The sequence below is a fragment of the Uloborus diversus genome, chromosome 7 (genome assembly GCF_026930045.1).
Source record: "Uloborus diversus isolate 005 chromosome 7, Udiv.v.3.1, whole genome shotgun sequence".
Lineage (NCBI taxonomy): Eukaryota > Metazoa > Arthropoda > Arachnida > Araneae > Uloboridae > Uloborus > Uloborus diversus.
Window position 1 is genome coordinate 126,734,678 of NC_072737.1, and position 18,401 is coordinate 126,753,078.

Consider the following 18,401-nt stretch of genomic DNA (forward strand, 5'->3'; position numbering starts at 1 on the left):
ATGGTAACTTCTTATTATTTCTGAAATACTTACATTTACACTAAAAAGAATGAAATAAAAAAATTTTGAAAAAAAAATAGAACCGACTTCAAAATTGCTCTAAAAAGTGAAAAATAATTTTATTCTTTAAACACCATCGATAATGCTTTTAAACATAATTTTTGAAGTTGGCGCAAAAACGATAGATAAAATCATTCACAGCCATAACTCAAATACAACTATAAATTTAACCAGGACCAGTTTCTTCACTATCACATACATGATGCATTGATGACAGCATATTTGAATAGAGATTGTAAATGTTTCGTTCGTAACTTTGGATGCTTTTCTGAAAAAAAAATATGAACGAAGCATGGTTATACTGGATTTTACGTTTTGTTTTTGCGCCAACTTCAAAAATTATGTTTAAAAGCATTATCGATGGTGTTTAAAGAATAAAATTATTTTTCACTTTTTAGAGCAATTTTGAAGTCGGTTCTATTTTTTTTCAAAATTTTTTTATTATTTAATGGATATGATCATTAAATAATAATGAACGTGTATTCTATTCATTTTGCATAATGGGTAGTAATCTCCTGAAGTTCCAGTATTAAGCTTTATTAATTTAACTTTCTTTTAATGTTAGAATCTTGTTACTTTCTTTATCTACAGAAAAAAAGTACTGGATTTATGAAATTTTTTGAATTTCAAAGCATGATGGATTTACTTGATTTAACTGGATGCTGAACTCCTTTTGACCATTTTTAGAAAATGTCTGCTTGTGTGGTAGGGGGCTACAAGGGCTGATTCGATTTCCATAACAATTGCTTCAAGGGCATGAAGTAATCAAATATTTCTTTACATTTTTTCCAAATTCTTCACTCATTTGCTAAAACAATTTCTGTTAGTGAAATATAAATGCATATTTTTTAGATGAGCAGTGTAGCAGTTGTGGGGAAAACATAAAAAAAAAGCAATCTCCTATTTTTTAAAATAAAGCGACCAATTAGCATTTCCAAAACCAATTTACATTGAATTTGCATAGTTATTGCGTTAACAAACAAAATATTTTGTTGAATGCCCCCCCCCCCTAAAAATACTGAATAAGAGAGGTGCAAAGGATAAAGAGTTTCATTAAGTTATTTCTTTTCTTTTAAAAACATGAAAACAGCCTCCTAGAATTTTTTTCTAAAATTTTTAAACATGCAAAATCATTTTCTTAAAGAATTAACTTATTGAAAACTTACTTATTCGAAAAAAAAATTGAATTGAGTAAAATCAAGAAAATGTGTCAGCATGAATTTGCTAATTAGAAAACATTTTCAAGGTTCGTGATCTGGAAAGCGAACTGGAAGATGAAAGAAAACAACGAACAGCTGCCATCAGTGCAAGGAAAAAAGTTGAAGGTGATTTGAAAGACATTGAACAACAATTAGAAATGGCCAATAAAGTAAAAGAAGATGCATTGAGACAGCTCAAAAAGTTACAGGTATTATTTGAAATTTTGTTTTCTAGCTCTTTTTTTTTTCTTTTTTAGGAATCAAAAAACTTAAATGTTTTTTTGAGAGAAGTTTTTCCTCCTCAAAACATTTGGTTTAGTGTAAAATGGTTTTCTTTTCTTCACTAATTTTGTTATTAAATTATGTATAGTTAAATTATAAAACTATTATTCTATTGTTTCACTTTTATTTTAAAAAGCTACAGTATCTAATATGGTTACAAAACATTAAATGGATGCTTCCTTCGCCAAATCGATTAACTCCATAAAACAAAAAGTCGAGAAAAGTGATGAAGATAGTGTTATCCATAGGAGTGAATGGGCCCTTGTGTTACATTTTCTGCCATCACAGGATCAGAAATGTACAAAAGTGAACCAAAACTTTAGTATTAATTCACATGCTAAGCATTGATTAAGCACTATTAAAGCAGAAATGATTATTTTTTCAAAAAGTGGAGTTAATCGATTTGGCAACTTAGGCATAAAAATGTGTGTAAGAACCCAATTGTAAAGATACTTTCTAGTTTGATCCCTGTGGTTTATTGCCAAGAATGGCACTAGGTGGCCACATTTTGTTAGAATCGTCCTTTTTTATGCATTAAACAAATATAAAGATGTAAAAGAAAATCGGAAAGTTTTCTAATATCTTAGTTTCCCTGTTGAGACCATCTCCTCTGATCTTTTATTGTGCCACTATTGTCTGTCCATTGTGAAATGTTATACAATATTGGTTTCTTTTCCCCACCCCAGACTAAATAGAATTACAGACAAAGCAGGAAAAAGAATCAAAATCTTACTATCAATTTAAGATTTACTCTACAGATGATAGGTTTAAATTTTCTTTCTTTGATGAAAAATATTTTTAACCAAATGAATGGAATTAACTAATTATATGTACACACTGGCTATGCAGACAAATAAGTTTTAACATTTGCAACTTTGAAATAAATTTTTAACCTTGTAATTTATTAGTCAAACGTTTTTACTAACTAATCCAGTTTCTTAAATAAAATTTTTTGTATAGATTTTTGAAAACTTTTACTAATTAGGTTCTAATTGGTGTTTCTGCTAATTCTCTGGCCATTGGCTATTCTGAGTCTCTGGATTTGGAAAAAAATAGTTTTTAACTTCCTCTTTGTCTCACAGGTGGTGGATTTTACAGTCCTTGTTTTTGCCTTTTTTTGCTGTAAATTCTTTCACACTATCTGTAAATCTATTTCAATAAAATATATATTACGATATGTAACAGAGGCAAAATGCAAGCACCTAGTCCTCATCAAACTTAAGCAACAACTCATTGCAAAATGAAAGATTTTAATTAAAAATCAAGTCAGTTTAGTGTAATGTATCCTTCTCTTTCAGAGCCAATTGAAGGAATATCAACATGATGCTGAAGCTGATCATGCAGCTAAGGAAGAATTAGCTCTCCAGTTGAAAGAGGCAGAAAAGAAATTGAAAGCAATGGAAATGGAAATCATCCAAGTCCAAGAGGATCTCGCCAACTCTGAGAGGTTACGTAGAACTGTTGAAGCAGAAAGGGATGAACTGCAAGAAGAAATCAATACTACTGTATCCAGAGGGTATGTTTCCCCCCACTAAATGATAATAGTTTATTTGCTGTTACTTAATTTATTAAAAAACAACTTTGCACACCAGCAAAATATTTCTTGAATTTAGACATACAAAATTGTTTCAGCACTAAGTAATTAGTAGTAATAATTCACTGTCAGGGTGTTATTACATTAATTTTGAATTTTTATGTACAAAATATGTTTATTTATTATTATTCTTTTTACAATCTATGAACATGAATTTGTAGTTGCTTCTAACATGTATTTGTAGTTGCTTCTAACATGTATTTAGAGGAAAAAAAAAGAGGTAGGGGTGGGGAGAGTATAAAATATTCTTAGATATTTAAAAAGAATAATTTCTGTGTCTACTATAGTGTCTATTTTAAAAGGACTTCATGAAGATATTTATGTTTAACTTATGTATCAAAATATTACTTTTTTACTATTGATTCGAAAGTTATACCAGAATTTCTGAGTGAGAGAAAACTAGATGTTCTTAGTTTTTCTTTTTTTTTCTTTGAAAATGTGCATTTCATTTTTACACAAGAATACAACTCTCAAACTTGAGCATTTTAAAATTTTTGTTTACAGATCCTTGCTCCAAGATGAGAAACGTCGCTTGGAAGCTCGTATACAGCAGTTGGAAGAGGAACTTGAAGAAGAACAGAGCAATTCAGAAATCTTAATGGACAAAGCTCGTAAATCACAGGGACAGGTGAAGACCAATTGAACATATTAATTGAAAAGTCAAATAAAAAAATGATTGATTAACACAAATTTTTATGATTGTAATCGAACTTTCATGCTATATATTTTGTTTCAGATTGAACAGTTGACAAATGACTTAGCTAGTGAAAGATCTAATACTCAGAAATTGGAAAATAATAGGATGATATTAGAAAGACAGGTAAAATTATTTTGTGCAATTAATATAAAGTAATTACGTTTAAAGTGAAACAAGCCTATTCATAAAAATATGTATGAATTACAGAACAAAGAATTGCGTGCCAAACTTCAAGAGCTGGAAACTTCTCAACGGACCAGAACAAAAGCAACTATTGCAGCCCTTGAGGCAAAAGTAGCACAAATTGAAGAGCAGTTGGACATGGAAACAAAGTATAGTGCAGTTTTGATAACGTTTTTAAATTTATATATTTTTATAAGTACAGTATAACTGTCATTTAACAATTGTTAAGGGACTGGAAAAAAGTATTGTTAAATCAAGGATATCGTTAAATTAAGGTGCATGTACATTTAGTTCAGTTAAATCTGGATGCGGGAAGTCTTATATCTTTAAACAAGCACTTCTTGTGGCTGACTATATAAATATATATATCCTATCTCGGAAACCGCTCTAACGATTTGGATGAAATTTTGGAATTAATTGCAGTTTAGCATTCTATGTTCATCTACATCGGTGTTTTTTCTGTAAAAACGCGATATTTTACGAAAAGAAGTTTTTTAATATAAATTCTAATTGAGTTAGCCTTGAAAAATTTTTTGATTTGACTTGTAAGGCAGACGATTTGCAATCATAACAATGAAAATTTGTCTCTTCTCGCTTTAAAATTTTAAACTTGCTTAGGTTTGCCAGGTTTGGCTGATATTAGCCACTTTGGCTAATTACAATCACACTTGGCTAAAAACAAATTCAAAAGCATTAAATAAGTCAATGTAAGGCTTTTTTTTTTTCTTCAGTGAAACTATTGCTTGACCGTCTTATTTATTTTATTTACTCATTTTCTTTTTTACATTTCAAATAGTTTTACATGTTTTTTAAATCACGCTTCGAAATTTTATTTAAAAAAAAACATATGTCTTGAGACTTTTTATATTTTGTTGCTATAATTTGTTGAGTGCTTTGTGGATCATCAGTTTTTATGGATAGCATGCTGTATGTAGCATTTTCTGGCATAAAGTGACCAACTACACTAAAAGTACTTATTCAAAATGAAAATCTCGATTGGGATAAAATCATGAATCACAATAGTATGGAAGGAAGTTTTGGGTAAAAACCGATTTCACCATAGTAAAAATGTCTCCAAGTTCAAAATCTTATTATTAATGACAGGAAAATTGAACAGTGGAAACAAAATGTTATAGATGTATGCTAGAAATATGCATTTAGTTTTTGCTTTTGCACTTCTATGACATTCATCAATTTTAAAAGGTTTTTTTTTATAGGTTTTGTTGAATGCATGAATAGAAATGTAATTTATCTAAAAGATTTTTAAAATGTGACTTTTAAAAACTTCTTGCCCATCCTGAAAGAACCTTGTATTTGTTCTCTTTTGATTCAAAATTAAACATTTTTTCTCATATATAGATAGAAACAGCTTTCTATTATTATCATGCACTTTCTGTGAATAGACGAATGTCTTTCCTACATGAAAATGATTTTCATGTAGATAAAAGTAAAAATGTAAAAATGATTTTCTCGTCGATTCTTTAGTGAAAAAAAAATATATGTGAAACTATTGAGACAAAATATTCTAAACATAAAATGGACTCAATGCTCTTGTTTTTCACGGAATTGCCATGTAGGTTTGAAAGCTCAGCCATTCAGTCAATGCAAAGAAACTATTGCAAAATCTATAAATGAAACTTTTTTCCACATTGAAAATAGATTAAAAAGGTCATGACTTGAATGCATAATTCCCCCCCCCCCCGCCCCTTTATAAAATCTGGTGCCCGGCCTAGCGCAGACCCCGAAGAGTTCCTATTTTTCCTCCTTTTTAGAGCTCTCTCCTTATTTTCCTACTTTTTTCTTTCTTTAGTATAGCATTTCTAATTGTGCATTGATTTTTAGTTTTACAATGCCGCACCGATGTAAAACCTTGAAAGGAATGTAAGAAAGAAAAAAAATGAGAAACCTGTACACTGTTACATATTTTATTGATGTTAATACAAAATAAAAGCGACAGAAATTCGCAAAAACCGACCACTTCAAAAATTATAGCGGAAACTAACTTTTTTCATACAGAAATATGATTATTGTTCATTCAAAATCGTAAACATGATTTTAAAATTTAAAAGAAATTATTTTCTTTCCTTGCAAAGAGTATTTGCAGGAAAAAAAAACAACCTAGATTTGCAAAACATTCCCGATTTTTGGAGAAAAATTGGAAATTAATTTAAATGCGATATTCCATTTTTATTTCTTCAAATTTTAAAAGTTGGGAGATAGAACCACAAGCATAAATGTGTTGTATTTTTTAAATGGGTATTTTCTATTCTGATGTATCATCAATATCGGTGGAGTTGCTCATCATTTTTATGTGCTGAGTTTATGGCAATGCGGCATTTCTGAACATAAATTTTTTTTTGACGGATCTTTCCGGGGTGCGGAAATTATACCGATGCGGCGTATCTACTGCAAGTTATTGTACTAATGGCGCCTGATCAAGGGGTGGGGGGAAATATATGCAGACATTTGATGCCATGTGCTCCCCTTCACTCTCAATTTGGTTAACAATTTCCGAATGAATATTTTTGTTGTATGGTGAGGGTTGAGAGAAACTATATGCCTTCCCTTTTATGCACAGAGAAACATTAGTAAATGATCTTTGTCTTTGATAAAAATGTTACGTTTATCATGCATGGGTTTTTCCTTTTTTTTTCGGTAACAAAAATTTTGGGACAAGGAGGTAAAAAAAATCGACAAACCAATAAAACAATATTCGTTTTTATTGCTTGATTAAAATTAAAACTGGCCCGTCATCGAAGAATGTATACTGAATGCAAATTTTATCTGAAAACAACAAACACTGCACAAACTTGTCTAGTTAAGCATTAGTTTTCCAAAGCCAGGGACGGGAGAAATAGACCCCACTGACTCCCATAAATGACGTGCCCGAAACAAAAATTTATGTTGAATGCTAAAAATATATAACATAATACAATTTAGTTTGCGTATTTCGTTATTTATTTAGTTTAATATAAATTTTATGTTCCATATTTAAGAACAACTTTATTTTAATTTTGCATTTTCAGTTCTTTTTCTTTTTTTCAAATACAAACATCTGCTCCTGTTTATGCAAGAATTCATGTCAGCTGCTGATTACTTTTAACTAAAACTAATTTAATATTTGCTTTGCTTTTTGTATCATAGTTTATGACAACAGGAGCTGAAAGTGTTAGTATTTTGAAATAATAAATGGATGCTCTCGAAGGAATGTTTTCATTTTTGACAAAACAAATCTTCAACAAAAATGGTTTTATTGCACAAAAATATGAGTTTCATTAAAATTATTATTATTATTATTATTTTTTTTTTTTTGCAATCGCGCTCTTTATCATTTTATTCTGTCACACTTAAAAATTTTATTACTGTGTTGTTGGAGAGTGTTTCTTTGTTTTGATTTTATTTTCATATTTTTGTAATTAATATCTTTCTTTCCACCAGTTTTTTTTTTTTTTTTTGATACTGATGATTTTCAGCTTATTTCGTTTTGTTTTTGCAACTCTGTCTTTCATTTAATTCTTTTAATACTTCAAAAGTACTGTTGGTTTACAGGGGTCTGGCCAGAGGATATTTGGGTCCGTTAACGGACCCTTCACAAAAATCCGATCAACCAAAACGGACCTTTCCAGGGGTCTGGCCAGAGGATATTTGGGTCCGTTAACGGACCCTTCACAAAAATCCGATCAACCAAAACGGACCTTTCACAAAATCCCGATTAAACAAAACGGACCTTTCACAAAATCCCGATCAAACAAAACGGACCCTTCACAAAATTCTGATAAACAAGATCGGATCTGTCACAAATTGTTTATTGAAAGAGCAAATTTGAAAGCAAAATAATGCATATTTCTGTGTATAAACCGATCATTTTTGGAACCTTTTTTTAAGACAAATTAGAGGGATCAGCTCATACAAAATTGGCTAATTTTGAAAAAAGAAGGAAAAAATCGGCACTCTTGCGATGCTCCTGCAAGCGATAAATAATTGCTACTGCCAAATAAATATTAATGGTTGTTTGTTTTATCACAGCTAATTAGCAGCGGTGTTGTTGTAAACTTTTCTGAAAATAAAGCATTGGTAAGCACTTTTTTCCCCCCCCCCGCTTATGATTTAATAAACAATAATAATATATATCTGCGAAATGAACTTAGAACTGCCAAGGGATAGTAAGGGTGAGGAAAAAATATGATCGCTTCAGATAGGGTTACCAACTTCAAAACTATCACCACTTAGCGTCTGGCGTTGAACCTTTATAATGACTTGATTAGAAAATATTGTAACGGATCCGGCGCGACTTCCACTTTCTTGAAATGAAGACACAGTTCTTGATAAAAACACAGGAGCTTTATTTACACTATGTACAGGAGAAATCGTTAACAACTGCTAAATTATTCATCAGCAATTAAGCAATTATCACACAACACCGTAAACTCAACGTTTACACACGTATTTACTTCCAAATACGAAAAAAACACAGCGAAATGCCTCGCTATAAACAGAGCCAATACACTAACGAATTCTCAATCGAAACTAAACTGTTTATCCATCGCTAACGGCTTATATACACCGAAAGAAATCTCTCAAATATTCCAGAAAAGGCTACAACGTTCTACAACTACACTTTCATTGATAAAATCAGTGAATGAAATAAGAAAAAAAAGAATAGGGGGTTGTATACTTTAGCCATATGTTAAGGGGTTGTATATTCATTACGGGAAACTATTTACAGGTTATGTTACTACAATAATTACTATTTACAGAATTCGTAACAATATTCTCATCATTTTGTCGGCTTGTCAATATTTGCGTTTTTTACGGTGCGGTGCGATGTTTAATTGTTATTTTGGGAGAAAATTATATGGATTTTGATTTTTCGATGCTAACAAGGATGATTAACTTTAAATAAACTCTTTTAATCACCGTTTTTTTTTTCTTTAGATGTCTACATTTTGAAAAATGCAATCTTTTAACATTCGATATGAGAATCATATTTTGTTCTTTTTTCAAGCTAACTTCGCTTTATTAGGATTCAAATAAATGAAAAGTCTCTTTATTTCTGTTAGAACTCTCATTTCAAGTTTTTAAAGCAAAATTCCATTTTCTGTTATGAGTCAAAAATTAAAATGCTGAATAGATGGTTTATTTTATTTTATTTATTTATTTATTTATTTATTTATTTTTTGGGTCAACTGTGTCCACAGATATTAATGATATGTTTATCATAGGACTCTAAAATGCAATTTTAAAATAATTTTATGAAAAATATTTCTTTTACAAGCCGTTTTTATACTTTTGATGCCTTCGCTTTGAGAATTGCGATCTCTTTGCATCTGCTATGGGAATCCTATTTTTCAAATTTTTGATGATTATTACGCTTTGTTAAGAGGTAAACAATTGAAATATCTTTTTATTTTTGTTAAAATCACGGAATTTATAATTTTTAAACGAAATTCTGTGCTTTTTAAGTGTGTCTTGGGTCAAAAAGTTGAATGCTAAACCCTATTCTGAATTTTGTTTTATTTATTTATATTTTTGTTACAATTATTTTAAATATTGTATAGAAATATATCTAGTATAATTTAACATAATGCAGAATGGTAGATAAATATTGATACTTGAAAGAGCGATGCCCGACCCCCCCCCCCCTCCCGCCAAATATCAGAAAAAAAATCCAGAATGATTTTCTCGCCATAGAAGAGGAAAACACTCAACTTTAAGTTTAATTGATGCAGTTTGTGCCATCTCTAAATTCTAAAATTTCGTTTTAACAATTTTTTTTTTGCGAAATTTTTTGATTTTTCACAAAATTAATCCTTTTTTCACAAAATTATTTGATTTTTCACAAAAAACGGACCCTGTGAAAAATCCTGGACAGACCCCTGCTTTCACAAAATCCCGATCAAACAAAACGGACCTTTCACAAAATCCCAATCAAACAAAACGGACCCTTCACAAATTTCTGATAAACAAGATCGATCGGATCTGTCACAAATTGTTTATTGAAAGAGCAAATCTGAAAGCAAAATAACGCATATTTCTGTGTACAAACCGATTATTTTTGGAACCTTTTTTAAGTCAAATTAGAGGGATCAGCTTATACAAAATCGGCTAATTTTGGAAAAAAAAAGAAAAAAGAAAAAATCGCCACTTTTGCAATGCCCCTGCAAGCGATAAATAATTGCTACTGCCAAATAAATATAATGGTTGTTTGTTTTATCACAGCTAATTAGCAGTGGTGTTGTTGTAAACTTTTCTGAAAAGGCATTGGTAAGCACTTTTCGAAATGAACTTAGAACTGCAAAGGGATAGTAAGGGTGAGGAAAAAATATGATTGCTTCAGATAGGGTTACCAACTTGAAAACTATCACCACTTAGCGTCTGGCGTTGAACCTTTATAATGACTTGATTGGAAAATATTCTCATCATTTTGTCGGCTTGTCAATATTTGCGTTTTTATGGTGCGGTGCGATGTTTAATTGTTATTTTGGGAGAAAATTATATGGATTTTGATTTTTCGATGCTAACAAGGATGATTAACTTTAAATAAACTTTTAATTACCGTTTTTTTTTTCTTTAGATGTCTACATTTTGAAAAATGCAATCTTTTAACATCTGATATGAGAATCATATTTTGTTCTTTTTTCAAGCTAACTTCGCTTTATTAGGATTCAAATAAATGAAAAGTCTCTTTATTTCTGTTAGAACTCTCATTTCAAGTTTTTAAAGCAAAATTCCATTTTCTGTTATGAGTCAAAAATTAAAATGCTGAATAGATGGTTTATTTTATTTTATTATTATTATTTTTTTGTTTTTTTGGGTCAACCGTGTCCACAGATATTAATGATATGTTATCATAGGACTCTAAAATGCAATTTTAAAATAATTTTATCAAAAATATTTCTTTTACAAGCCATTTTTATACTTTTGATGCCTTCACTTTGAGAATTGCGATCTCTTTGCATCCGCTATGGGAATCCGATTTTTCGAATTTTTGATGACTATTACGCTTTAAGAGGTAAACAATTGAAATATCTTTTTATTTTTGTTAAAATCACGGAATTTATAAGTTTTAAACGAAATTCTGTGCTTTTTAAGAGAGTCTTGGGTCAAAAAGTTGAATGCTGAACCCTATTCTGAATTTTGTTTTATTTATTTATATTTTTGTTACAATTATTTGAAATATTGTACAGAAATATATGTAGTATAAAATTTAACATAATGCAGAATGGTAGATAAATATTGATACTTGAAAGAGCGATGCACCCCCCCCCCCCCCCCCGGCCAAACATCAGAAAAAAATTCCAGAATGATTTTCTTGTCATAGAAGAGGAAAACACTCAACTTTAAGTTTAACTGATGCAGTTTGTGCCATCTCTAAATTCTAAAATTTCGTTTTAACAATTTTTTTTTTTTGCGAAATTTTTTGATTTTTCACAAAACTAATTCTATTTTCACAAAATTATTTGATTTTTCACAAAAAACGGACCCTGTGAAAAATTCTGGACAGACCCCTGGTTTATTTTTGGGACAGTTTTTAAATCAAAAATACTGTTAGTTTATTTTTCATTAGAAATAAAATTTACGCTGAATTTGTTTCCTCTTGACGTGAGTGTAGTCCTACCTCTTCCTATTTTTTCCTACTTTAAGTGTTTTTTTTTCCTACTTTTTTAATTTTTCATTCCTTATTTCCTACTTTTTCCCCCAAAAAAACCACTTCGGGGTCTGCTAGTGTTCCATTCACAGGCCTGAGGTTTGTTTTTCTCTTATGAATAAAAAAAAGCTCATAGAACTTTATTTAAGATGTCCAGTTTTTCTCTTGGAAATAGGAGTTTGTTTTTTCTAATTTTGTAACTCACTACTTATATTGAGTAAAATGTTTTCCATAGCAATGTGATTTCATTCAATTGAGCAACTGTTCTAATGAAACTATCTTTTTATAGAGAAAGACAGCTTCAAGCTAAAACAAATAGGAAATTAGAGAAACGTTTGAAAGAAGTTCTTATGCAATTAGAAGATGAAAGAAGGCATACGGATCAGTATAAAGAACAGGTAACTGAGAATAAATTATTACTAAATAAAATAATATTTTTAGTTTTATTTAGGTTGAAGGTAGCTACATACTATGAAGTACTTGTAACTGAGCAAGTGTTTTCTAGTAATTACTGAAGATGATCAGTGACTATATCGCAAAAGTCGTAATTGTGAGGGGCCCCTTTAAACCAGCAATTCTAAACCTTTCTTAACCCAAGAACTGGCAACAGCTTTTGAAAATATTTCGTGGACAAGTGATGTCTTTTTCTTTTTTTCATGCAAAAAAAAAAAAAACCTCGGGGATCGTAAAATACTAGTGGAAAAAAAATGTGAACAACTGATGTTTTTGTCTTTTTTTTAACAAAATATAATTACAATATATATATATAAACATTTTTTTAGTAAGTTAACTTAATTTTATCAGGATTATCCAAAGATCCCTATAAACAGGGTTTTACTACGATATTATTTATTACATTCTAGTATAATTAATAGTTAACAAGTGCGAGAAAACAGCACCATCTAAACACATGTTTTCTTTGCTTTTCATTTTGGGAAATGCATACATCATTAGAGTTATTTCACAATAACAAAAATATTATATCACAAGCCATTAAAAATAATGTAATTAAATTAATCTTACCAATAGGTCGAAAAGGTGAATGCAAGAGTCAAAGCTCTTAAAAGACAACTAGATGAGTCTGAAGAGGAATGCTCAAGAGAAAAAGCTCAAAGGAGGAAAGCCCAGAGAGAAGTTGAAGACTTGATGGAATCAAATGCTACACTTAATAGGGAAGCATCTTCTTTGAAAAATAAACTGAGGTAAAAAAAAATCTGTTATTTTTAATGTTGTCGACATCATATAATAAAATATCTACCCATCACTGAAGCTGGTAATCTTTCTGATAACCTTTTAAAATTAAAATAGTTTTTTTTTTCATAATTATTATTATTTGAGACAGATAATTCATTCTTTATTGTCACGGCACACAGTGGAGTATTTGACTGAAAATCCTGGCCAAAACTAGTTTGAAATTTTCACCTTTCTGAAGGCGACATCCTTGTGTGCGTTTGTGCGCTGTACGGCGAAGCTATCCCACTTATAGACATGAAACTTGGTATACAAGTTGTCTGAAATGTCTAATGTTACAATTTGAAACTCGATTTTTAAAATTTGAATTAGAAAATGAAATATTTAATATTTTATCCACGGTTTAGACTTTTGCATGTTTACGACCGTAAAAACGATCCTAGTAAACGTAGAAAAAAACCCCCAATGCATCACTAGATAGGAAAAATAATTTTATTCAAGATTACGGTTTGTTTGAAGTTCTAACGTAATTAACCGAATTTCCAAGAATTTACAAAGGGAGGTCACTTTTTCGACTTTTTTCAATTATTCAATCCATGTAAACTAAAATTCTTGCATCCAATATTCTAATAATGTTATGGCTCTGAAACTTTTTAAGGAAATAATATAAACACCTTACCTTCATTTACAGCGAAAACGGTGAAGTTATGTTCTTTCACTGATTTATAATGAATTTTTTTTCAATGAGTTGAAATAAAAATTTTCAATAATTTTCACTCGATCCGAAATGAATGCCACGGTTGGCTCTTTGCCAATTATGCTTAGACAAGTGATAAGTAAACATGTTCGATGCGAATTGCTGTTTTCCTTTGAAGATATGTAATTAAGTGCACTGTTCGAGGGGGGGAAAGAGCAAAAAGCGGTTAAAAAAATCCTAGTATTCTGTACAAAACACTAATTTGAAACCAAAAAAATAATCAATTTTATTCTTTTCGTTTGGTTTCAATTATTAAAACCCCGAGTTAATCATGCACAAAAAGAATTAAAGACAACGGTTTCGGGGTTACAAAGAACCTTTTTTCTATTGAAAAAATAAATAAATAAATAAATGAACTAGGATATTATAACTGTAAAAACACTCGAAAATGGATATTCAAAAGCTCTTTGTTTTCGAATTGTATATATTGTACTCGTACCTTGGGTCGATCCTTAGTTTTACATCGTGTGATGTGTCCCGCTAAAAATTGTACGAACAAATTTGGAACTAAAATTTTATGTAATTTTAATTTCACAATAAGTAGGTAAAATTTCTTAAATATGGATAGCTCGCTAGCGTAGGAACGTTAGGAGACGATTACAATTGTCTCCTAACGCTAGGAAGTGTGTGTGTGTGTGGGGGGGGTATTTCCCCCCTTTTGCTACGTATAAGGGGGAAAGACCCCCTCCCCCGGCACATTATTTGCAGCAATGATCTGAAAAAATATAAATATTTATTTATTTTATCTAAAATCTATCTCAATTTTAAGGAAGAGCAAATTTTCTTAGCGAGATCACAAAATAATTTAATTTATTAACTCATTAACGTACATGAGAAAATTAACATAACTGAACGCAAACACATGTTTTAGGGGTGCAGTGGATCTCTTTAGCGATGCATAAAGGTAAGCGTTTTCGAAATTAATTGGATGATTCTCATTCCATAACTTACATCTTTACACATTGATGAAGCGGTTTCTCATAACCATGAAACTCGTGTCTGAAATTTTATTGTTGTTTGTGCGCTCAAATATGTCGATCTTTTCATTCAGTAGTACTTATGATAACTTTTTTGCAAATTTATTAAATCTTTGTAGGTAAATTCAGTTTAAAATCATGACTTGTCACAAAAAGATCGGATTATGCACTTTTTTTTAAAAAATCATTTAAAAAAAGGGCAGTTGTAGGCGGAAGATTTTTTTGCTGAAATTAGCACTAGAGACTTTGCCAAATACGATGCAACTTTCAAAACAGCCCGACCAAGCCCGACACCCATTTAAAAAGCTTTCTCTAGTTATAAATTAAGGCGAAAAGCCTTTAAAAATCTCACGCACCAAGTTTTCTTTATTTTTTTCACTAAAAGAAAATAAAAATATTTACTTTGATTTATAATTAGCACTAAGCCCTGACATTTCTTTATACCGTAAAATTGGTTTGGTTCAATTCCATTCATTTAGAAAGCCACAAAAAAATCTACATTGAAACGTAATAATTTAGCTGAAACTTAACAAAAAAGCGAAAATTCTAATAGAAATCTCATCTTTCACTGAGGCTATGAGCAATTTTATGTGACTCAAGTTTCCAAAACAGGTGCCGATCGATGCACCAGTTAGTCAACTATCATGGAATAAATTTTCATAAAAATCGGGTAAATTTTTAATTTTGGACTTTTGGCCAGGATTTTCAGTCAACTACTCCACTGTGCGGCAATGAATTTAATTTTCGGTGGAGGAATGTAAATAAGTTCTGTATTCATCAGAAACACAGTTTTTTTTTTAAAAAATTTTTATTGTGTATGATGCATTGTGTGTAATTGTTTTTTTACCTAAAAAATATTTCTTTTCATTCTATATTTTTCAAAAAAACGTCTTATATTTTGTGAATTGACCACTTTAAGCCCTATATAACTTGAAAACCTAACGTAAATTGTAGCAAGGGATTACCAAACATATTTTTGTAACTTCTGCATCCTCTTCCTTCTCAAGAAAACGTTTTGCTGGTACTCTTCTCACTTAATTACGCAAGGTTTTATATTTCGGTTCCAAAGCATTGCATGACTCTCTGCTACATATAAATGACAGAGGTAATCTGAAAGCAGTGTTTGAATGTAATATAAACTCATGTGTTAAGAATAAATTTTAAATGATGAAATACTTTTTTATTTAGGAGAGGTGGCGCTGGAAGTGGACTACCAACTTCTCGTTATCTAGCCACGAAGAGAGGATCTTTAAGTTCCAGTGCTGGTGATGATGGTTTAATCTTACCCGATGAAACCTTAAATGACGATAGCCAAGCATGAATCTGCCATTAACTTGAAAGACACGTTTTTATTTCACGAAGTTAAGCAAAATATTTGTTTAAACAGTTGGAAACACATTCCGAAGAAAGTAGAAAAGTGTTTGAACACTTGCTGGTGCTGGATTTGTGAACTGTGGTGCTTGTTAAAGAATTGATGTGCATAGTGAAAATTGCCAATCATCAAAATCTATTCAATGTATAGATTAATTACCTATGTGGTTTGAATGTGCATTTTTAGAATGACTGCTTCCACCACTTTTGAGTAATAGTTTTTTTTTTTTTTTTGCATTTCTTATATTGTTGATAGATAAAAAATTTTATGTGCGGAAAGAAATATAAAATTGAAATATGTATATGAATGCTCATTATGTTACTGTTTGCTATCTGTTTTTTTTTATAGATGTTTTTTCTTGTTAGAAGATTACTTTCAGTGCTAGAATTTACCGTTTTAAGTAAGACTGTTGATTAAAAGTTCAGAACTGCATTTATAGAAGTTACGTTTAAAGTTGAATAGTTATAATAAATTGAAAATCATTGTGAATATTGTAGTGGCACTTTGATGCATTTAAACTTTTCAAAGTTAATGTAACAAATAGATATTAAGGAAGAACTATGACGTGAGAGAAAGCAATGTTTCATTATTTATTTTGGTCATAGAAGAGTACAACGCTGACAATCGTCGAGTTTTATTCTGAATATTAATTTATTTATTGTACTTAAGTGTTTATTTTGCATACAAAAATTTGTTTTTAAAATTTAAATATTTTTTTCTTCATTGTAATTATATTGCTAGTCAATAATGGAAATTGAAAATTTTAAATTTGCAAGATAATTTCCTGAATTTTTCTGTTATGTGCTGTGTAAAATTTATTCATAGTTTAAAAGTGTTTAACAGTTAATTCTAAAAGCTTTCAAAAAATGTTAGAGTTAATAGAAATTTTAGATCTCAATTTAAAAAATTTGAATATTTAGAGTTAATAGAGCTTTTCTTGTGAATTTAATCTACATGCATTTAAATGTCATTCAGAGAATTACGTTTATTTTATAATGACTTTTGTATTTTTAGCTTTTTTTATGATTGAAAATGTAAATTTTTTTTCTACTGAATATTTGCTAGTTGTTTTATAATGCAAGCATCATTGTAAGCATTTTGAAAGCTTTTTTATATTATATAAAAAATGATTTACATAAAATATTTTACAAACGAGTTTTTGTAGTCTTCCTTTTAATCTCTTGTCATTATTTAAATACAACCATGTATGAACTTATGAAGGCTTTATCAGACAATAGATAAGAATAAGTAAAATCATATGTAAGATTTACATCAATGTATGTATTAAAAGTAATCTCATACTAACTGCCAATGTTAGGGTAAATAAATTCAAAAGTTCAACCAGGCTGTTAGCTTAAAAATTACGATTAATTTTTTTTAAATTTTCTTTTCAAATTATAATTTTTAGGAAATTTTTGAACATTATTCCTCAAAATCTTTCTACAGAAGCATAAGATCAAGGGTAGGCAACCTGTCACCCCTCAAGCAGGGTTTGAAAAAGCCAGGCCACCTGTGTTTTTGATGAAAAAGTTTTTTTCAAGAATAGATTCAATCTCGAAACATAGTAGCAAACTACTGATTTGCTACCTTCAATTTTCATAAAACTATACACAATTTTAAATCTTGCAACTACTTTTACTCAAAATTTTACTGCAAAAATGTCAAAATTAAAGGAAAAAAGCATGAATTTGAAAACAGTTTAATATTTATTTGAAATATCGAAATACCTTTTTCTAAACATGACAATTTAAGAAGTCAACATTAACCTGTATGATATTTTGAATGTAATATTTGAAAATAATCCTATGTAATATTTTCAAAAAAGAAAATGCTCCTTGTAAGCCCAAAATACATAATGTACAAAGCATGTTCTAAAAGTAAGTACCGTTTTGAAATAAAAAAAGAACAAGTACAGAATAGAGCAAAGAAATTTATTTCACAAAAATCTACCACCCCTTACACTATGTTTCGACATGGCTCCCGTGATTTTCCAAGCCTTTGTCATTACGTAGTACAGGTTTTTGTATACCTATTTGTAGAAAATTGCCGCCTGTGTGTGTGTATCAAAGTTCGGCAACTTATATTTGCATTCTTGCTATCATAATTTTAAATTAAGTATCTGAACATTTCTTTTTTAAAGTAAAAAATTTGATCCCAGATAAATAAGTTACTGCTATATTTTTGGTAATTCAAAGTAATTATAGGGGTCCTAATAGGCAAAATGAAATGCACAGACCAAGGTTACCTATACATCAGTAAGCTTTTTGAGCTAAGCCTAGTTGAAAATATTCTGAATGAAGCTTCATTAAAAAAAAAAAAAACCATAACAGAAAAACTAAATGAACTTCTCTAACAATATAGAAACAATACATAAGCTTTATTTTCTGTAAAAATGTAACATTTTATTTTGTTTCCAGTCATTCAGGGGTTCATACATTTGT

At 29.9% G+C, this 18,401-nt stretch overlaps 1 protein-coding gene across 1 annotated transcript in view; it reads left to right on the forward strand.

Moving 5' to 3' along the window:
* Positions 1–18,392, forward strand: part of LOC129226547 (myosin heavy chain, non-muscle-like) — a 194,348-nt gene extending 175,956 nt beyond the window's left edge. The window contains 8 exon segments of the mRNA XM_054861156.1: positions 1,307–1,468; positions 2,840–3,057; positions 3,640–3,763; positions 3,872–3,955; positions 4,040–4,164; positions 11,953–12,061; positions 12,693–12,865; positions 15,777–18,392. Of these exon segments, the coding sequence (XP_054717131.1) occupies positions 1,307–1,468; positions 2,840–3,057; positions 3,640–3,763; positions 3,872–3,955; positions 4,040–4,164; positions 11,953–12,061; positions 12,693–12,865; positions 15,777–15,909 (1,128 nt within the window). The 3' untranslated portion in view covers positions 15,910–18,392.
* Positions 18,393–18,401: the final 9 nt, after the last annotated feature.